Raw genomic sequence first — 23,145 nt, forward strand, 5'->3', positions numbered from 1 at the left:
ATGATTTATTAGGCTACACTGTATATTATAAAACTAGACAATATATGTCAGGGTCTGGAAAATATAGCGCAGGGAGAAATTTGTGGATAGTCCAATAACAGAATCTTGGCCAATTAAATTGATATTGGCATACCAATGGGCTGTGTGGGAGCTTGAGGCTGCAGTGAACTGTGATTGTGCCACTGCACTCTAGTTGACAGTGAGACCGTGTCTCAGAAAACAAAACAATAGGGTTGGACATGGTGGCTTTGTAATCCCAGCACTTTGGGAGGCTGAGGAGAGCAAATCACCTGAGGTTAGGAGTTCGAGACCATCCTGGACAACGTGGCAAAACTCCATCCTGAAAAAATTAAAAAATTAGGCATGGTGGCAGATGCCTATAATCCCAGCTATTTGGGAGGCTGAGGCAGGAGAATGGCATGAATATGAAAGATGGAGGTTGCAGATTGTGCCACTGCACTCCAGGCTGGGTGACAGGGAGACAGAGTCTCAAAAAAAAAAAAAAACCAACAAAAACAAAACAATGAGCTGGGAGCAGGTAGTCAAAGCAAAGGAAGATTGAATGGTAAAATTCATAATTTTAAAGGAAAAGATATCATAACTTATCAGAGAAATGGAATTTTTATTTACTTTGTGCTTGGAAAAACTTAATACCTATATATGTTGTTTTGTTTGAGACAGAGTCTCCCTCTGTCACCCAGGCTGGAGTGCAGTGGTGCAATCTTGGCTCACTGCAACCTCTGCCCCCTGGGTTCAAGCAATTCTCTTGCCTCAGTCTCCTGAGGCACCCACTACCCTGGCTAATTTTTGTATTTTTAGTAGAGACAGGGTTTTACCATGTTGGCCAGAGTGGTCTCGAATTTCTGACCTCAAGTGATCCACCTGCCTCGGCCTCCCAAAGTGCTGGGATTACAGGCATGAGCCACCAGGGCTGGCCTACGTTACCTATATATGTACAGAGGATATTAAGTGCCTCAATGGAGGAAGTCTTCAGCAACTTTATAATATATTAACTCATGTATTTCATTCAGTAATTTCCTAATATGATCTTGGTGCAGCTTACTGAAGGAGCCTTGGCTGTGATCCTAAGTAATTAATGTCTTTGCAACTGTGATGCTCTGACAGTTTTCTGGATACAAGCCTTTGGAACAGCCCCTCTAATATTACTTTCTTTCCCTTCATTTCCTCTCACATCCCCTCAGCTCTTTGTTCAGGCAACCCTAAGGTTGCTTATCCAGCTCAAGGACAGTCTCCTTGTTAGTTTATTTGATGTGGTACAGTCTCCAAAACTGTAGGACCTTTGAATACACTGTTAAATTGACTTGGTCATTTGTCCCTAATCCTTCAGTTCCTCTGTGGTCCTGTCAATTTTTGAACTTTTATATCTTTTGAGTACAAGTTACATTATTGACACAATGTATATATGATATGTTAATAAATACTGGCACTTGAGAATCTGAAATGTAAAGGTATAATGGAGGTAAGAATCTAAAAGAGTGACATTATTGAACATAACTTCAGATGAGTTACTAATTGGCATAGCTCTTTTTTAAGAACTTTTTATTCTCATTTGGCATGCGATTAGAAAATTTCATGCTTAATCCTTACATTTCTCTAAACTACTGCCATAAAGCCAATACACATGATTTTTATTACAGCTTTGAGATAATTTGATAAAATTTACCTATTTTAGGTGTTCGGTCATTTTTAGTATATTTACAGAGTTCCAAAATTTACAATTGTAGAATAATTTTACAATCTAATCTTGAGGTAATCATGTAACAGTCTAATTTTAGAATATTATTTCACTCCAAAAAGAAACCTTATGCCCATTAGTTAGAAACTCCCATTTGCCTGTCCTCTACCTCTTCACTGACCCCTCTCCCCACCCCTAAACAACTATCAATCCATTTTCTATTTCTATAGATTTTCCTATTCCAGATAATATTTCAGTTTTATTCATATTGTAACATATATCATCCCTTTTATGGTGAAATAATCCATTGTAGAGCCATACCACATTTGGTTTATCCATTCATCAGTTGATGGCTATTTAGAGTTGTTTACACTTTTTGTCTATTAAGAATAATGCTACTTGAAACATATGCATTCGCGTTTCTGTGTAGACATAGGTTCTCAGTTTTCTAGGGTATATACCTAGAAGTGGAATTCCTGGATAATACAGTAACTATTTAGCTTTCAAGAAACTGCCAACCAAGCTGTTTTCCAAAGTGGCTTCACCATTTGACATTCCCACTAACAATATATAAAAGTTCTAATTTCTGTAATTGCTTTCCAATTCTTACTGTCTTTAATTTTACCCATTTTCTTGGGTGTGGGTTTGCTATCTCATTATGATTTTGATTTGCATTTCCTTAATGAGCATTGGTTTTGAGAATCTTTTTATGTGATTCTTAGCTATTTGCACATCTTTGGAGAAATGTCTACTCAAATCCTTTGCACATTTTAAAATTGGATTATTTTCACTTGTAAATTTTTTTCATATATTCTAAATATGAGATCTTATAAGACATCATTTACAAATATTTTCTCTGATTCTGTAGATTGTCTTTTCATTTTCTTGATAGTGTCCTTTAAAGTGTAAAAGTTTTTAATTTTGATAGTTAATTTATTCTTTTTTCCCTTACACTTTTGGTGTGACGTCTAACCCAAGGTCACAAAGATTTACTACTATGTTTTGTAAGTGTTTTGTAGTTTTAGCTCTTAGATTTAGGTTTAATTCGATTTGAGCTAATTTTTTGTATGGTGTGAGGTAGGGGTCTAAAATCATCCCTTTAGAGAAAAACAAAGTCATCGTTTTACGTGTTGATAGTCCATTGTTCCAGCACCATTTATTGAAAACACCTCTTTCCACATCAAATTGTGTTCTAATAACTCTTATCAAAAACCTATGACCAGCTGTTTTTGTGCCATCAAAATGGTGCACATGAATGTCTTGACCATTGCTCTTAAGAGCATCAACAATGTCAAAACGAGAGGCAAATATCAGGTTCTTAGAATGCAGTGCCCCAGTGTTATTGTCCAGTTTCTGACTGATGATGAAGCATGGTTACAAAGGTGAATTTGAGGTCATTGAGATCACAGAGCTGGGGAAATAGTTGTGAACCTCACAGGCAAATTAAACAAGTGTGATCATCCTCAGATTTCATGTGCAACTCAAAGATCTAGAAAAGTGGCAGAATTATCCACTTCCATGTCATCAGTTTGGTTTCATTATACTGACAATTTCAGCTGGCATCACAGACCATGAAGAAGCAAGATGAAAACACACAGGAGGGAAAACCCTGGGATTCATGCTCTTGGGGATATAATACATGCAAATAAAATGCCTCAACAGATGAAAACAAAACCAATTGATAATAAGTGTAAAGGTTTATTTCTGTTCTCTCAATTATATTCTGTGGGTCTATATGTCTCTCCTTATGCTAGTATTATACTGTAGTGATTGCTGTAGCTTTGTAGTACGTTTTGAATTTGTGAAGAAAAAGTCATCCTACTTTTTCTTTGTTGACTATTCTGGATCCTTTTTATTTCCATATACATTTTAGGTTCAGTTTTGTCAATCTCTGTACAAAAGACAGCTGGAATTTTGATAGCTATTGCATTGCACCTGTAGATCAATTTGGTGGTACGGCCATTTTAGCAATATTAATTCTTACCCAGGCATGGTGGCTCACGCCTGTAATCCCAACACTTTGGGAGGCCGAGGTGGGCAGATCACTTGAATCCAGTAGCTTGAGACCAGCCTGGCCAACATGGTGAAACCCTGTCTCTATTAAAAATACAAAAATTAGCCAGATGTGTTGGCACATGCTTGTAATCCCAGGTACTTGGGAGGCTGAGGCACGAGAATTGCTTGAACCCGGGAGGCAGATGTTGTAGTGAGCTGAGATTGAACCACTGCACTCCAGCCTGGGTGATAGCGAGACTCAGTCTCCAAAAAAAAAAAAAAAAAAAAAAAAATTATATTTATGAACATGGGCTGCCTTTCCATTTATTTAGATGATCTTTTTTCTTTTAACAATGTTTTGTAGTTTTCAGTGTGCGAGTCTTGCACTTTTAAATGTTTTTCTAAGTCTATTATTTTTGATGCTATAGTGAATGGAATTATTTTATTTTTGGTTGTTGTAGTGTATAGAAATGCAGTTGATTTATTTTGTGTATTGCTCTTATATAACCTTGCTGAACTGGCTTACTAGATCTAGTAGTTTTTTAGTAAATTCTTTTTTATTTTTCTACATATAAGTTCATATTTGTCTTTATCTTGTCATTTTTATAATGTAAATTATTTTTGCTGCTTCTTATTTCAGTAATCCACAAGAGACCTTAAAATTATAGAATTTAGGGTTTTTTTGTTTTGAGACAGAGCCTCACTTTGTTGCCCAGGCTGGAGTGCAGCTGATCTTGGCTCACTGCAACCTCTGCCTCCTGGGTTCAAGTGATTCTCGTGCCTCAGCCTCCCAAGCAACTGGAATCACAGGCATGTGCTATGATGCCTGGCTTTTTTTTTTTTTTTTTTTTTTTGACAGAGTCTCGCTCTGTTGCCCAGGGTGGAGTGCAGTGGCATGATCTCAGCTCGCTGCAAGCTCCGTCTCCCAGGTTCACGCCATTTTCCTGCCTCAGCCTCCTGAGTAGCTGGGACTACAGGAGCCCACCACCATGCTCGGCTAATTTTTTTGTATTTTTTAGTAGAGACGGGGTTTCACCGTGTTAGCCAGGATGGTCTCGATCTCTTGACTTCATGATCCACCTACCTTGGCCTCCCAAAGTGCTGGGATTACAGGCATGAGCTACCATTCCCGGCCTAATTTTCGTGTGTGTGTGTGTGTGTGTGTATGTGTGTGTTTTTAAAGACAGGATTTCACTATGTTGGCCAGGCTGGTCTCAAATTCCTGGCCTCAAGTGATCACCCACTTTCGTCTCTCAAAGTGCTAGGATTACAGGCATGAGCTACAATGCCTGGCTAATTTTTTTTTTTTTTTTTTTTTGTATTTTTAGTGGAGATGGGATTTCACCATGTTGGCTAGGCTGGTCTCGAACTCCTGGCCTCAAGTGATCTGCCCGCCTTGGCCTCCCAGAGTGCTGGGATCACAGGTATGAGCCACTGCGCCCGGCCTAGAATTTAGGTTGATGAAAAATTCTTACTTTCATGCCCTGTTAGGTAGATATAGGACTTTTTAAATTTTTCTTACGATTCCTTGTATACAGCAGGTAATCATAGTTGTGAAAAATAAGGGTAAGAATCCAAATTGTGTTGTGTTTAAGCTTCATCAGAATAGATGGTACCTTAGAGTTGGAATATAATTGTCATTTATAAGCTTAAATTTCTAGTTGTGCAACATTTACTTTGGCTAGTTTTATCTGGATTATATTTTGAGAGTACTAGAGACCTCAAGCTTAATTTATAGAAGATCTTTAGGCAAATGGAATAAAATATGGCAGGGTAAAGCTGTGAAAGTAAGTTGTATGCTGTGAAAATGACCTTTTATATCTAGTCTGGAAAAGTCTAAGTAACTAGTAATGAAATATGTGCAGAAGTCCTGGTGGTCTTTGAGTATTAGACTTGCTATCTATCTGAGCAAACACCATCTTTGAGTGAATGCTAGTTGTACAGGGGGAAAGCAATGAACCAGAAGTCAAGAGTTTGGGTGGTTCTTATAGTTTGGCAAGAGGTAACTTATGTGACCTGTTGAGAAATTATTTAACTCTTAGTTTCTGTTTCCACCTCTGCGAAAATGAAGAGGTATGGCTGAATAGTGGCTAATGTCCTACTCAGACCAAAAGTTTAGCATTTCTTCTTTCTCTAGTCTCACAGTTGCCCATAAGTTGACTTGAAATCTCACATTGTGACCACATAGTAGCCTTTAAAATATATTTATATCAATGTCTGGGTTTGGCTGTCTTGAGTTTCTAATTTTTAATTTGTTGGGGTAGTATCTCATAATAGAGAGTTGTTTAAAAAACAAACAAAAAAAAACACAAAAACTCCTCTGGTGATTCTTACTTGCAAATTAGTTAAAGACCACTGCTTTAGCAACATAAAAGGTTAAGAGCAGCTTAATGTAAAGTAATAGTTCAGGCTCCCATTATTTTTAAAATGATGAAATATGATGGTGATGGAAATAGCAAGAATGAAGTAATGTTACAGCATTTTTATGGTTTATGAAGTAATTTGATATGTTAAGTCACTGAAGCTGAATAGCAGTTCTGTGAAACTAGGAAAGTGCTGATCACCCCCCAGTTAGCAAATGAAGGAATTAAGTAACTTAAGGTTGCTGTGCTAATTAGAGACAGAGTCTGGGACTGGAGGCACATCTGACTCCATTCCTATTAAGCCATCTGTTAGGATTATGTATGATAGATAATCTCAAAGACTTTTAGTCCCTTCTATTATGTGTTTAATTATCTTTGAAATGGGACAATTACCAACTCAGAAAGATGAATAAAGGTTAATAATCCAAAGTTGCAAGTCTATATTACTCTTTAGGCTGATGACTTTTAAAAAATTCCCTATATATTTTCAATCATGAATTTTAATTATATTAAACTATATATTATGTAAAATGAATGGTGTAATAAAAATTTTTAATAATGGCCACCAATTGAGGTAGAAAACAGACTGGGTGGCAACAGGGTGAAACTAATTGCATAATAATTGTCACATAAAGTTGGGTGTTTACTTGGCTGGTGTTCCTTGGAGGAACACCAGAAGATGGTTGCAGATATACCAGAAGACCCACTCATCAATTTTCTCCCTTGTGTTAATGGTGATTGATTTAATTTTTTATGTATCTCTTCCAACTTCCCCCACCCCCATTTTTTAAAAGGCAAGAAAATATAACCCATGGGCACTCTAGTACTTTGATTCGCTATAGTGCTGCTGTGCTATTCCTCATGCTCCTGTATATGGGTAGAACAGTCTATTCTTTGGTGCAATCACTTTGGATACTTTTGGTCTCTGTGGCTGTGGTTCCCATTAGTTCTTTGTGTACGTGCCTCTTCATGCCTTAGTGTTCTTGGTAGCTAGCCGGTGAATCATCAGAGAGCTGGGCCTCGGAAGTGGTGCTTTGTGGTGGAGTTGACATGAGGCTTACTTCTGTCCTTCTTCTCCTCTTAAGAATCTCAGGGATGTGAGGAAGCCCTGTATGTAATTCTGCACTAATCTCACTGCCTTTCAACTTTGGCTTTCGTGGAAATGTGAGACAGAACTGCTGTGGTGTTTTCAACTGTCTTAGGAAAGACAGCTCTGAGAAGTATAAGAAAGGTTGCCTTGAGAAATTCTGTTTCCTTAAGTAACTAATGTTTTTATAGTAAGTATTCAACATTGTCTATTCCTATTGGTTCACTGTGCTTTCTCTCCCTTTAGCCCCCCAGGTTCGCCTAATAGTCTTGGCTACTTCCCTACAGCTGCTAATCTTAGCGGTGTCCCTCCACAGCCTGGCACGGTGGTCAGAATGCAGGGCCTGGCCTACAATACTGGAGTTAAGGAAATTCTTAACTTCTTCCAAGGTTACCAGGTCAGTAGCTTGAAGGAGAATAATCCTCAGTGCCCTTATTACTTAAGTTGATTTGCCTAAAGAATGCAGCCAGGAAAGAAACAGATTCTATGAAACTCGTGTGTGTATATATGCTAATGGATTTGCTTATGGAAACAAATAGATCTGGAGTCATTGTGGGGACCAACTTCAGACTCATCCCCTTGTCAAATATTAAGGCTTTTCCATGCTGTCTTAAGTCTTCCAACTTAATCTGTTGGTTATTTTTTGAAAAGTGAGCTCCTTTGGGAAAGCTCTTTAGGACATGCAGCAGTATGAGTGTTTACATCTAGAATAGGATTGGCTAAGGGGTTTTATTCAAAGTCAAGGGTCAAATCCTTGATTAAACCAATAAGTACTTAAACATGGGGTTTAAAGGTGAGTATTTAAACATGGCCAGAGGCCTCTGGATAACCTGAAAAAAAAAATTGCCTAACTCCTAGGACACTCATGAGTCTTTGGGCTGTAACACCTTAGAATGAGCTCTCAGGTGTTTGGCGAGCCTTTCATATTTATTCTTGTGACGCTAATGTTTGCTCTTGGCAGTTTTTTTCTACCCCAGTCTGTGTCCCTCAGCTTTTTTCTCACATATGCTAAAGAATCAGATGATTTTTAGTAAGAGTTCTTTAACAGTGAACATTGCCATTCCATCTAAGCAGATACATTTCTTTCCTCAAGTCACCTAATTACCTAAGTCTTGAATTCCTTCTTTCCTGCCATTTCTAAAAAATAAGTAACTTACAGTCTTTTTATTGTACTAATAGCAAAAATTGTCCTCTTTCCTCCTGAATCTGAACGTTGCTTGAGTCTTTGGAGTTGAGAAGCTGTTTTCTGAATAATAGTCACATTTTAAAATAGCCCTTGAGCATTTTCAGTACAGCATTACAAGGGTTGTGTCTGTAGAGGCTATTTGATGATTAGAATGGGTTTACGAGCTTGGCATCTATGAGTCATGGAGGACTATGATCTCAGCTAAAATTATCTCAGGGGTGATGCTACCAGCCCAAACCTACCAAGTGGCTGTCATTTTCTCGGGCTTTTAAACATACAAAGGATACTTTCTGACAAAGAAAATCTATGGCTGATAGTGAAAAGCTGAAGGAAGGTGGAGGTCAGTAGATACTCATTCCTCCCTAAGCAATTTTGCTGCCTTTGGAAGACTTTGAAAGGGATTAAAAAGTTACTTTTTAAACTTCCTATCTGATTCATTAGCTTATAAAAGGAAGATTTTACTGAAAGCTTATTGAAAAGGTTGCTTATTATGGAGAAAACATTTTGACTTGTGTATTTTATTTTTTCCATTGTTTTCCAAGTGAAGAAAGTTCAAAGAAAGTTTCAGGTTTTAGTACTCAGCTGAATTTCTTTTTCATTTGTTTGACTAACAAACTTTTACATTCACATTGAATAGAATTAGGTTGCCTTACATATAAATTAGTAATGAGATTAAGCAAAATTGCTCTTTATTATTAAGAGTGTCGGCCAGGCATGGTGGCTCACACCTGTAATCCCAGCACTTCGGGAGACCGAGGCGGATGGATCACTTGCAGTCAGGAGTTCAAGACCAGCCTGATCAACATGAAACCCTGTCTGTACTAAAAATACAGAAACTAGCCAGGCGTGGTGGCATTCGCCTGTAGTCGCAGCTACTCAGGAGGCTGAGGTAGGAGAATCGCTTCAACCCAGGAGGCTGAGGTTATAGTGAGCCAAGATCACACCACTGCACTCCAGCCTGGGTGACAGAGCGAGACTCCGTTTCAGAAAAAAAGTGTCATGGCTGGCATTTGTGGGTATTTATTTTACCACAACCATGCAATAGGGATTATTTCTATGTTTATGACTAAAAGATTCACATTCTTCAAAATTGAGATAACATAACTTCTGTCTGTAGCAGTTTTTCTTTGTAGTAACTTCTTAGAACCATTCAAGGTTGGAATACAGTTGTCTAGTATAACCAGAAACATAACGATTGTGCAATATTATTTCATCTCAAGGCATTTGGCCTTCATTTCTGAAGTGCTTGGAAGTTATGAACTGGAACAGTGAGTTAGGATTACATAGGAACTTCAGTTATCTAATTCAACTATCAAATTATTCTGATATCTTCTTCAGTAATTTGAGCTTTGAGGCAGTCATAATGCATGCACTCAAAAATCTTTACACCTAACCCAAGTTTGTATCATTCTTACATAAAACGTGTATTTTCTACTGTCTTGACGAGTCCATGCCTTCTTGTTTCATGTTCTCAGTTAAATTCACTGTGGGGTTCCATCTTCTTTAGATTTGGCAACCAAGATGATAAAATCAGTGGATGACATTTTTTAAAAACTGTTCACTTAAGTGTAATCTGTTTACCTAGAGTGCATATATTGGCTGTTGTCGGCTTAATGGGAGGTTTTAATTTTACTTCTAGTTATTTTATATAATTATATAATAACTACATAACTAAGCAAATATCCAGGCAATAATTGGTTGAGTAAATAAAATTTCTTTTTCTCTTTTTTTTTTTTTTTTCTGAGACGGAGTCTCGCTCTGTCACCCAGGCTGGAGTGCAGTGGTGCAATCTCGGCTCACTGCAACCTCCACCTCTGGGTTCAAGCAATTCTCCTGCCTCAGCCTCTCAAGTAGCTGGGATTACATGCGTGCCACCATGCCTGGCTAATATTTTGTATTTTTTTGGTAGAGACGGGGTTTCACCATGCTGGCCAGGCTGGTCTCGAACTCCTGACCTCGTGACCCGCCTGCATCAGCATCCCAAAGTGCTAGGATTACAGGCATGAGCCACCGCAGCTGGCCTATTTTTCTTTTCTATCTGTTCTGAAGCTGAAGAAATTTGATGGTCTCTGATTCTGTCTCTTAAAAATACATACCTTGATGTAATAATGGCATATATAATTTATAAGTTATCTTTATAATTTTTTTTATGTATTTTCCCCCAACCTTTAACAAAATTTCTTACATAAAACTACTCTAGGCCAGGCGCAGTGGCTCACACCTGTAATCCCAGCAGTTTGGGAGGCCAAGGTGGGTGGATCACCTGAGGCCAGGAGTTCAAGACCAGCGTGGCCAACATGGTGAAACCCTGTCTCTACTAAAAATACAAAAAATAGCCACGCATGGTGGTGCACGCCTGTAGTCCCAGCTACTCAGGAGGCTGAGGCAGGAGAAGTGCTTGAACCCAGGAGGTGGAAGTTGCAGTGAGCTGAGAATGTGACATTGCACTCCAGCCTGAGTGACAGAGCAAGACTCTGTCTCAAAACAAACAAAAAACTACTCTTTGTGTCTTCCATACTTCATCTGGGGTGGAGGTAAAGCCACAAAGACCAAGGATTTACAAACTACCATGAAAATACTTGGTAATGAGGATGTCATTCTGGTCCATAAACGTGTGTATATTTTAGATGATGTGTTTTCATACTGAATGGACTCTCAGGTATCCTTACATAAGTCCTTTAACATTTTCGTTTGCTCTTTGTACTACCCTTTACCGTCAATGCCTTTTACATTTTCAATAGATGCTAGTTTTTGTTTCTCTTCAAGTACTGATTATTGTTTCTTTGGACCTCTCACTACTTGCTGCTCTGCTGAGAGAATTAGACTGATATTACAAATACATCTAACGCTATCTAAAATTCACTGCATTGTTTGGAGATACTGGGTATTGGGCTTATTGTACAATCCCTTGCAAATAACTAGTGCTCAAATATTTGATATTTAATCATACTTGCAGTAGCATGAAAACAGTACTAGGCAAGATTTGAAGAAATTGGCCTCCTAAGTTCTTGTGGTATGGTGTTTCGTGTGTTTGTGTAATCCATATTTTCAATCTAATATCCATCCTAGAAGGGACTTTTATGGTATTTAAACATGTTAAGAAATAAAGATTTGGGTTAGTAGATATGTATATGGCTTGTACCTGTGTTTGTTTCCTCCTATCTAAATGTCCTATACTTTTGTTGGTAGATCTATTTAGTTGAAATATTATCCATAGTGACAGTTTGTCCGTCTTTTGATCTTGTTTGTTTTAACTTGCATTTTAGTATGCAACCGAGGATGGACTTATACACACAAATGACCAGGCCAGGACTCTACCCAAAGAATGGGTTTGTATTTAAGGGCCCCAGCAGTTAGAACATCCTCAGAAAAGAAGGTAAGGCTTTATGATGTGCAAGTTAAATTATAAAGGGCCAAACAAATAGAGATCAAGACTCTGAAGGCATTTAGAAATCAACTGAGAGAATCCTTTTTTTCTTTAGTATAATGTAAAATATCAGATATCCTGGAAGGAATGGAGACTAGAATTAAGTTTGTCATCTAGGTACATAGAATCTAAGCAACATTAATGGATGAGAGCTGTTTGTTACTGTGGGGCAAGGGAAAACTTTTCCCTTTGGACATTAATTTACTGTCTCTCATGTGGAGTACAAGTTGGGTATTCTTTTTTTTAATTGAGGTAAAAATTACATAACATAAAATTAACCATTTTAAACTCGTTTACAACTCAGTGGTTTTTACTATATTCACAAAATCGTGCAACTACTACCTCAATTTAGTTCTAAAACATTTTTGTCACTCCCTGTTTTTGCTCCCAATAGCTCCTGGCAACTAATCTGCATTCTGTCTCTATGGATTTGTCTATTCTGGATATTTCATAAAAATGGAGTCATACATGTGACCTTTTCTGTGTTTGTCTTTTTAGGTTCACCCTTGTAGCATGTGTTAATGCTTCATTTGTTTTTATGACTGAATAATATTTCATTGTATGGACATACGACATTTTATTTATCCACTGGTGGACATTTAATTGTTTGCACTTTCTGGCTATTGTGAATGGTGCTAATGTGAGCACTCATGTATAATTATTTGAATATCTGTTTTTAATTATCTTTGGTGTGTGCCCAGGAGTATAATCACTGAGTCATGTAGTGATTCTTTTGGATTGGGTATACTTTCTCCTGTTTCCTCTTTTATGTTTTATTTATTTATTTTTTTTGAGACAGAGTCTTACACTATTGCCCGGGCTGGAGTGCAATGGCATAATCTCAGCTCACTGCAACCTCTGCCTCCCGGGTTCAGGTGATTCTCCTGCCTCAGCCTCCCGAGTAGCTGGGATTACAGGCACCCGCCACCAAGCCTGGCTTATTTTTTTGTATTTTTTTAGCAGAGACGGGGTTTCACTATGTTGGCCAGGCTGGTCTTGAACTCCTGACCCTGTGATCTGCCCACCTCAGCCTCCCAAAGTGCTGGGATTATAGGCGTGAGCCACCGTGCCCAGCCTGTTTCCTCTTTTAAAAAGATTGTTGTAAAATATACACAACAAAACTTAACAATTTTAAAGTGTCCAGTAGCGTTAAGTGTACATTCACATTATTGTGCAACCAGGTACCGCCGTCCAGCTCCAGAACTTTCTCATTTTCTCAAACTAACATTCTGTATACATGAAACAAGAATTCTCCATTCCTCCTTCTCCCCAGCCTATGGTAACAGCCATTCTACTTTTTCTCTCTGAATGTGACTATTCTAGGTAGTCCTTCCTAAGCACACTGATTTGTCCTTCGGTAACTGGCTTATTTATTTCACTTAGCATTATGTGTTTAAGTAGATTTGGGCATATGTTTAAATGTGCTTTAACCCAAAATCATTGGGAAGTTTTTGTTGTATGTCTTTTTCCTTTTCTAGAACTAAATGTAGACAAAAGGAACCCTGATAATTTTCTCTGAAAATAGTCTTCTAGATTAATGTTTTCTCCTCAGTCCCCATTAATCCACAATCTTTTCTTAAAGGATACTGGCATTCTTTGAGGCTTCTTGGGAGATATAGTTGTAGGGATGTGTTTGGGAATTTACACTGGTTTTTCATCATTTTTGATTGTTGAGTTTTCTGAAGTTGGCCTGCTGGCATGTCATTTTCCAATTCTATTAACATTTTCATGGCTTAGGACCCTGTGGGTTTTAACCATGTGGATTCTAAACTGGAAATGATGTTGCCAATACTTTGTCATCATTGAGAAATAAGAATTTGCACCTTAGCCCTTTGCTCTGAAGTGTGGAAACCCCAGTTCTAAGTTGGAAGTGAAGATTTTTTTCAGATTTGTCATTTTTGGTGAGGTTTCAGTATATCTTGGTCCTACCAAGGAGTGTCACATACGAATCCTTTGCGGTGGTAATGGGTGTTCTCTAGTCTTTGTCTCAGTGGTGAGAACACATTGTTCTAGCCTGTTGATATCCATTTTGGTCCATATTTTCTTTTCACATGTTCATTGTTGAACACCATGTTTATGAATTTGATTAACACATAGTCTATATTTTTAAATGAGTATACTGAATAAGAAATGACTAGAAATGGAAGTTTTTGACATTACAACAGAAATGTCCTAAACTGACTACGAACCATTACTCACCACCTCTAGTTTTCTACCCTATGTTTATATATTTGGAGTCATGACAGAATAACAGATCAGGTGCTATGTTCAAATCCAGATGTCTGCATCTTTTCATCATAATAAAGTCAGGTTAATGTGCCTTTATATTGCAAATTTTTAAAAATACAGATCTGGCTAACAGCAGTGGCTCATGCCTGTAATCACAGCACCTTGGGAGACCAAGGTGGGCAGATCACTTAAGCCCTAGGAATTTGAGACTAGCCTGGGCAACATGGTGAAACCCTGTCACTACAAAAAAAAAATACAAAAAAATTACCTAGGCGTGGTGGCATTTACCTCTGGCTACTCCGGAGGCTGAGGTAGGAGGGTCAGTTGAGTCCAGGAGGTCAAGGCTGCAGTGAGCCATGATTGTACCACTGCAGTCCAGCCTGGATGACAAAGAGCAAGACCCTGTCTCCAAACAAAAAAAGCATAGATTACTGTGTGAAATACTTGGCATAATTTATCTCATTTAATTATCTTACCAACTCTAGGAGATAGGATTATAAAAGTATTGGGTGCTCATTGCAAAGAATCTGGAACAGAGAGACAGGTATAAAGAAGTCACTAATAATCTCACCACCCAGAAACAAGCATAATAAATACTTCCTTTCATCCTCTCATACCCTCATGTAATTTTGGACCTTGTTTCTTTCCCCTTAACCTTGTATTGTTATATATATTTTTTTCACTGCCTCCTTATCAATATCAAATTCATTATCATAACCGAGTTGCTCATGTTCTTATAAGTACTTATATCCACAGTTTCATTTGAGACCCACCATAAGCCTGCAAGGAGGCATCATGGGCCCATTTGACAGAGGAGGAAATGAAACCCAGAGAGGTTAGGCAACTTACGCAAGTCATACAGCTAATGATCAAGCTGACAAAAAGATCCAGGCCTTCTGCCTTCACTCTGAGGACGCTTTTCTGTTAACTAAACAGTAGCATGGCAAAGTGCTTCCAGTGGACTGCATGGTGGCCACCAAGATACGTCCACATCCTGATCCCTGGAACCTGTGACTATTACCTTCTATGGAAAAAGCTGTAATGAGGTTCTTGAGAAGAAAATAGATCATGAATTATCTGGGTGGTCCCTAGATACAATCACTCGTGTAAGAAAGAGGCAGAGGGAAATCAGACAGAGACACATACAGAAGAGGAGGCAGCAATGTGACGAGGGAGGCAGAGATGAGAGAGCTGTTGACACAGCCCAGGAGTGTTCCCAGCCACCAGCAGCTGGAAGAGGCAAGGACCTGACTGCTCCCTGGAGCCTCCAGAGGATGCGCAGCCCCACCGACACAGTTTCTCATTCCTGGCCTCCAGAATTGTTAGAGAATGAATACCTCTTATTTTATGCCACCCAATTTATGGTAACAGCAGTGACAGGAAACTAACAGTATTTTAAAAAATATGTTAAGAGGGCCGGGCGTAGTGGCTCACGCCTGTAATCCCAGCACTTTGGGAGGCCGAGGCGGGCAGATCACGAGGTCAGGAGATCGAGACCATCCTGGCTAACATGGTGAAACCCCGTCTCTACTAAAAATACAAAAAATTAGCTGGGACGTGGTGGCGGGTGCCTGTAGTCCTAGCTACTCGGGAGGCTGGGGCAGGAGAATGGGGTGAACCTGGGAGGTGGAGCTTGCAGTGAGCCGAGATCGCGCCACTGCACTCCAGCCTGGGCAACAGAGCAAGACTCCGACTCAAAAAAATGGGTGTGTGTGTGTGAGAGAGGGCCGGGCGCGGTTGCTCATGCCTGTAATCCCAGCACTTTGGTAGGCTGAAGCAGGTAGATCATCTGAGGTCAGGAGTTCGAGACCAGTCTGGCCAACATGGCGAAACCCTGTCTTTACTAAAAATAGAAAAAAATTAGTTGGGTGTGGTGGCGTGTGCCTATAATCCCAGCTACTCGGGAGGCTGAGGCAGGGGAATTGCTTGAACCTGGGAGGTGGAGGTTGCAGTGAGCCGAGATCACACCACTGCACTCCAGCCTGGGCGACAGAGCGAGACTCCGTCTCAAAAAAAAAAAAAAAAAAAAAAAAAATTGAGAGAATGATCTCATGGCTGGCTATAGGATCAGGTAAAGAAAGCTAACTCCCACAGCAAGGTCTGGTAAAGAAGTCACACTATTCTGTCTTCTCTTGCCTTGTCCCATCAACCCAGCCAACACACATTGACTATCCCACTGAATCAGTGGAGATACGCCTCATTTAGCCATTCAAGATGCCCACAAGCCTTTCTGGGAAGGAGATTGGGTGTCTGGCTGGAAGAAATGCTTCCTCAGATCACCAGAAAGGGTGTTTTTCTCCAGTTACTGTTACATTCCAAGTTGCTTTCTTTTTTTGTTTGTCCCCATAGAGACAAGGTCTTACTATGTTGCCCCAGTCTGGTCTTGAACTTCTGGGTTCAAGCTGTCTGCCTGCCACAGCTTCCCAAAGTGCTGGGATACAGGCATGAGCCACTGTGCCTGGCCAAGTTCCAAGTTTCGTATTTGTTAGGTCTCAAAGGCAATGTCAGCCCCCAAATTTAAATCTATTAATGATATTTTGACTTGTACATGGTAGCTCATGCCTGTGCATGGAAGATTGCTTGAGCCTAGAAGCTCAAGAGTAGCCTGGGCAACGTGAGACCTCGTCTCCACAAAAAATTAAAAGATAGCCAGGTGTTGTCGTGCACGCCTGTAGTCCAAGTTACTCGGGAGGCTGAGGTGGAAGGATGGCTTGAGTCCAGGAGATCGAGGTTGTGGTGAGCTGTCATCATGCCACTGCACTCCAGCCTGGACGACACAGCAAGTTAATGAATGAAAACAAGTTTTACAAACTGAAGTTTTATATTAACACACAACTTTTGCTGTTGTGATTATCATAATCATAGGGACATAGGGTTTTTTTTGTGTTTTTTTGAGATGGAATCTCACTTTGTCGCCTATGCTGGAATGCAGTACTTTGATCAGTGTTATCTTTCCCCTTTTTGTTATTGGACTGTCAGCCTTGAGCAACAGGGCTTTGCTTTTTTGATAAGTGTGTTTTCTAGGCCTTCTATAGGATCTGTTGTAAAGAGTTCAGATTAAATAAACTTTCTAAATAACAAGAGAAATTCCTACTGAGAAATTTTATGCAAAAATAACACAGTATTTACCTCTGTCTGGAGGGTTACCAGTTAATTACATGAAAATATAAAAACTGTGTATTTGATCATTTTGTAACTTTATGTTGCAAGTTCTTGTGTAAGATGATTAAAAAGAACAAACTTTATAAGATCCTATTTTTTCCATTTAGATAATCTGAGTCCAGAATAACAGTAAAAACACATAGGAAGTACTTATAGTTTCCCGAGTAGCTGGGGCTACAGGCACCCACCACCATGCCTGGCTAATTTTTTGTATTTTTAGTAGAGATGGGGTTTCACCGTGTTAGCCAGGATGGTCTCAATCTCCTGAACTCGTGATCCGCCCGCCTCGGCCTCCCAAAGTGCTGGGATTATAGGCGTGGGACACCGCGTCCAGCCTTCAAGTGAGCCTTTCACCTCAGCCTCCCTGGTAGCTGAGATTACAGGTGTTCTCCACCATGCCTGGCTGCAGAATGGCAGGGTTTTTAAGGGATTATAGGTTCATTCTGTAGCATATAGCACCAGTGGTGAAATCCAGATATCTTTAAAGACTTCCTTGTATGTAATACTTTAATGACAGTGTATTACAAAATAAAAACATGTTTCAACACAGACCTTATTTGAAAGGGAAATCAGATTTGTAAATGTCTGCAGTTGTAATTCTCAACTATCTTTAAGTGTTTGCTATAGCTAAACAGGAAGAGGAAACATTATCTCCTTCTGAGATTGATTTTTTTTTTTTTTTTTTTTTTTTTTTTTTGCTAGCAGTTAGGAGTCTGCAGTTTCTTTTTGTTGTTGTTGTTTTGTTGTTGTTGTTGTTTTTGAGACGGAGTCTTGATCTATTGCCAGGCTGGAGTACAGTGGCACAATCTCGGCTCACTGCAACCTCCACCTCCCGGGTTCAAGCGATTCTCCTGCCTCAGCCTCCCGAGTAGCTGGGACTACAGGCACACACTACTACTCCCAGCTTATTTATTATTTTTAGTAGAGACAGGGTTTCACCATGTTGGCCAGGATGGTCTCCATGTCGACCTCATGATCTGCCCACCTCACCCTCCCAAAGTGCTGGGATTACAGGCATAAACCACCACTCCTGGCCTCAGTTTCATTGTTACACAGTCAAACTCCACTGGGATTAAAAAGCGGTTCGAGAAGGCTAAACGTTTAACTTTAACTTTTCCTGGCATTTCCACATTTTATCAGAATATGAAGGCTTAATTTTCAGCATCTACAAAGATGTTGTTTCCTAGTATAAATGTGATAGGAATGAAGAAGGTGGTACTCATTGACCCTAATAACTGACAGTCCCAGGGTTGACTGATATAGCTGGATCCAAGGGTTTGCTCATCCAAGCTCACTCTCTGAGATACCCCTAGCAACACTTGGCCTTCACTGGCCTGGCTTACGTCCATCCTAAAACCACAACGACCTGGCATATGCAGGGCTCTAACTGGCCATGCCTGGGCCCCTTGTTTGGCTCAGTGGTAAAACTGTGATACTGATCAATAGTGTTGGGTCATTGATTTTCTTATCTGAATTTAGTATCAAAGGAGAAGCCTTTCAGCATGTGGTATTTTAAACTGAGTGCCAAATTGTGGTCACTTTGGAAACCACATTTAAAAGATGCATCCTAACCAGTATTTCCGTGTTTTTTAAATACCTGATTTTAGATTTGTACCATTTGTAGAATCTGTGTTATTAAGGCAAATTTAATCTTGAAATAAATTAATCTTCATGTCCTTCTGAGACTTTTTTTTTTTTTTTTTTTTTTTTTTGCTAGCAGTTAGGAGTCTTCAGTTTCATTGTTAAGCAGTAAAACTCCATTAGACATTTCATACTGGCCATATGAAATAAGACTGAAGTCTAAAACATTCCTGTTTTTCATTTACATGTCAAAGTATGCATAACGGCCATGTGTGGTGGCTCACACATGTAATCTCAGCACTACTTTAGAATGCCAGGCAAGAGGAACACGTGAGGCTGAGTTTGAGACTAGCCTGGACAACAACATAGGGAGACCCCATCTCTAAAATATATATACATATATACATATATATATATCTTTTATTTAGCCTAGGGCCAGGTGTTGTGACTCACACCTGTAATCTCAGCACTTTGAGAGGTCAACGCAGGAGGATTGCTCGAGGCCTGGAGTTTGAGACCAGACTGGTCAGGATGGTGAGAATCTCTCTTTACAAACAACTTGAAAATTAGCTGGATATAGTGGTGTGCCTGTGGTCCCAGCTGTTCAGGAGGCCGAGGTGGAGGATACCTTGAACCCAGGAATTTGGGGCAGCAACGAGCTCTGATCTCACCACTGTACTCCAGCCTGGGTGACAATGCAAGACACCATCTCTTTTTGAAAAAAAAAAAAAAAAAAAAAACTGCAGTGAGCTATGATTGGATCATATCACTCCATACTCCATCCTGGGTGATGGAGCTAGACCCTGTTTCAAAAATATATATAATGCCTACTAAAAGTTCTTATTTTAAGGTTGTATGGTATATAAGTAAAATAGCACAGTGGAACCAATCTGTATTAGTTTAAATCCTGCATCTGCCCATTACTAACTTAATCATTCTGTGCTTCAGTTTTTCCTTCTCTAAAATGGGGATAACAAGGTAATCTAAAAGGTTGCATGTGGGGATGAAATAAATGTATCCATGATCCATATAAAGGTGCTAATCATCAACTAGTCACAGGCATATAGAGCCCATATGTTTGCTGTTATGTCATGCCTTATTGCTTTTTTTTCTTTTTTTTTTTTTTTTGAGACAGGGTCGTCTTCTGTTGCCCAGGCTGGAGTGCAATGGCACGACCTTGGCTCACTGTAACCTCCACCCACCAGGTTAAAGCAATTCTCCTGCCTCAGCCTCCCAAGTAGCTGGGAATATAGGCATGCACCACCGCGCCCAGCTAATTTTTGGATTTTTAGTAGAGATGGGATTTCACCATGTTGGCCAGGCTGGTCTCAGACTCCTGACTTCATGTGATCTGCCTGCCTCGGCCTCCCAGAGTGCTGGGATTACAGGCATGAGCCACCATGCCCGGCCCCTTATTGCTTCTTATTAAGTGTCTTAGAAATTATTTGGAATTTCTTATACTAGAATTTAACTTTAAAATTTTGTCTAAATGGTTTTGTTTATTTTGGTAATGATATTGAACCTCTAAGGAATGAATGAAATAGTCTCTCCAGAAAGGAGCTGAGCCGAGCAGGGAGTCGGGAACCATACATGTTAAACTAAACACGTGATACTACAAAGGGTAGGAGTGGTGCAGAACGCCAACTACTGTGTAAACCATGGAAACTTCCTTGGCTAATGCTATACTCCCAAAGCCCTTGCCATGTAAATGCCAACTATGTCTGTGTGAAATAATAACTTGGACCATCTTAAAGCTTTTTTTCCACAAAGTCCTTGTGGAATTTGAAATCATTTTTGTGGCTGCTGAGAATGACATTTAGAGACTATAACATTTCCTTTTATTCACTTTTTTTTTTTTTTTTTCAGTGTTTGAAAGATATATGGTGATCTTGAAACCGCCAGACATGAGAAAACTTCTAGCAAATTCAGGGGAAGTTTGTCTACACTCAGGCTGCAGTATTTTCAGCAAACTTGATTGGACAAACGGGCCTGTGCCTTATCTTTTGGTGGAGTGAAAAAATTTGAGCCAGTGAAGCCAAATCCTTACAGCAAGCAGCATGCAGCATACCTGGCTCTTTGCTGATTGCAAATAGGCATTTAAAATGTGAATTTGGAATCAGATGTCTCCATTACTTCCAGTTAAAGTGGCATCATAGGTGTTTCCTAAGTTTTAAGTCTTGGATAAAAACTCCACCAGTGTCTACCATCTCCACCATGAACTCTGTTAAGCTTCATTTTTGTGTATTCCCACTCTTTTCTCTTCATTTCCCTGTCTTCTGCATAATCATGCCTTCTTGCTAAGTAATTCAAGCATAAGGTCTTGGAATAATAAAATCACAATCTTAGGAGAAAGAATAAAACTGTTATTTTCCCAGTCTCTTGGCCATGATGATATCTTATAATTAAAAACAAATTAAAATAAATTTTAAAACACCTGAAGATAAATTAGAAGAAATTGTGCGCCCTCCACAAAACATACAAAGTTTAAAAGTTTAGATCTTTTTCTCAGCAGGTATCAGTTGTAAATAATGAATTAGGGGCCAAAATGCAAAACGAAAAATGAAGCAGCTACATGTAGTCAGTAATTTCTAGTTTGAACTGTAATTGAATATTGTGGCTTCATATGTATTATTTTATATTGTACTTTTTTCATTATTGATGGTTTCGACTTCAATAAGAGAAATTCCATAGTTTTTAATATCCCAGAAGTGAGACAATTTGAACAGTGTATTCTAGAAAACAATACACTAACTGAACAGAAGTGAATGCTTATATATATATATTATGATAGCCTTAAACCTTTTTCCTCTAATGCCTTAACTGTCAAATAATTATAACCTTTTAAAGCATAGGACTATAGTCAGCATGCTAGACTGAGAGGTAAACACTGATGCAGTTAGAACAGGTACTGATGCTGTCGGTGTTTAACACTATGTTTAGCTGTGTTTATGCTATAAAAGTGCAATATTAGACACTAGCTAGTACTGCTGCCTCATGTAACTCCAAAAAAAACAGGATTTCATTAAGTGCATTGAATGTGGATATTTCTTTAAGTTACTCATATTGTCCTTTGCTTGAATGCAATGCCGTGCAGATTTATGTGGCTGCTATTTTTATTTTCTGTGCATTACTTTAACACCTTAAAGGGAGAAGCAAACATTTCCTTCTTCAGCTTACCGGCAATGGCCCTTTAACTGCAATAGGAAGAAAAAAAGGTTTGTGTGAAAATTGGTGATAACTGGCACTTAAGATCGAACAGAAATTTCTATATACTTGATGCCTTAAGATGCCCAAAGCCGCCCAAAGCTCTGAAAGACTTTAAGATAGGCAGTAATGCTTACTACAATACTACTGAGTTTTTGTAGAGTTAACATTTGATAATAAAACTTGCCTGTTTAATCTCAATGTTTGCGATTTTTTTTTGTTATTAGAAGAATTGTGGTACTGATGGAAGTACATAGATAAGACATCTCTTCCTAAGATGGTGGTAGGGTTTTTCTCTAAACTTATGTATAAAAGCTATCAGTGATAAATCTACTCAAGATGGCCTGGCATGGTGGCTCACGCCTGTAATACTAGCACTTTGGGAGGCCGAGGCGGGTGGATCACGAGGTCAGGAGTTTGAGACCAGCCTGGCCAAAGATGATGAAACCCCATCTCTACTAAAACTACAAAAATTAGCCGGGTGCGGTGGTAGGCGCCTGTAGTCCGAGCTACTTGGGAGGCTGAGGCAGGAGAATCGCTCGAACCCGGGAGGCGGAGGTTGCAGTGAGCCGAGATCATGCCACTGCGCTCTAGCCTGGGTGATAGAGCAAGACTCCATCTCAAAAAAAAAAATTTCTAACATTTTATAGCAACATATATTATCAGTATCACTTGACATGCAAACTCTGTTGTTAGTGTGTTTCAGTTCTGAAATTAGATTATAACCCCAAGGGCAGGGATTATGCTGTACCTATATTTCCCTCAATGTCTAGCACTTTTTTTTTTTTTTTACTTCGTAACATTTACATCAAATGTCTATATTTCTGTTAACCCAGAATGTTCTTCATAAGCATTCATTGAGTGTAGCTTAGTTAACCCAGGAAAGTCTTTCAGCCCTAGTCCTTGCCAACATCATCTTATAAGAATGAAGCCATTTTATATTAATACTTTTGGTCTTTGCCGTCACGTGTGGTAAAGTTCTCTAGACAAGCTGGAGTCCTCACCCAAGTTTTCCTTGCTCTAATATCTCTGGTAGGCATTTAATGTTTTTCAGGCTGTTACCTACCTTAAATAGAATCAAAGTTGCCTGAGCAAAGCTAGTGTTATTCATCTTGGTACAGCACCTGGTACAGCTGCTCTCTTCATGCAGAAAAGAAAATTGGCAGAAGGAAGTGGAGTAAGGGTGATGAGGAAGGATGGGAGAATGAGGGAAAA

At 39.2% G+C, this 23,145-nt stretch overlaps 1 protein-coding gene across 7 annotated transcripts in view; it reads left to right on the forward strand.

Moving 5' to 3' along the window:
* ESRP1 (epithelial splicing regulatory protein 1) overlaps positions 1-22,131 on the forward strand; it is a 67,913-nt gene extending 45,782 nt beyond the window's left edge. For 2 of the 7 annotated variants that reach the window (XM_054498687.2, XM_054498688.2), the window contains exons 14-16: positions 7,388-7,538; positions 11,594-11,703; positions 20,593-22,131. In XM_054498687.2, coding sequence (XP_054354662.2) covers positions 7,388-7,538; positions 11,594-11,668 — 226 coding nt within the window. In that variant the 3' untranslated portion in view covers positions 11,669-11,703; positions 20,593-22,131. The remainder of the gene's footprint in view (positions 1-7,387; positions 7,539-11,593; positions 11,704-20,592) is intronic. The other 5 variants (XM_054498689.2, XM_054498691.2, XM_054498693.2 and 2 more) reach the window with 3 other exon arrangements.
* Positions 22,132-23,145: the final 1,014 nt, after the last annotated feature.

Source organism: Pongo pygmaeus, chromosome 7 (genome assembly GCF_028885625.2).
Source record: "Pongo pygmaeus isolate AG05252 chromosome 7, NHGRI_mPonPyg2-v2.0_pri, whole genome shotgun sequence".
NCBI lineage: Eukaryota > Metazoa > Chordata > Mammalia > Primates > Hominidae > Pongo > Pongo pygmaeus.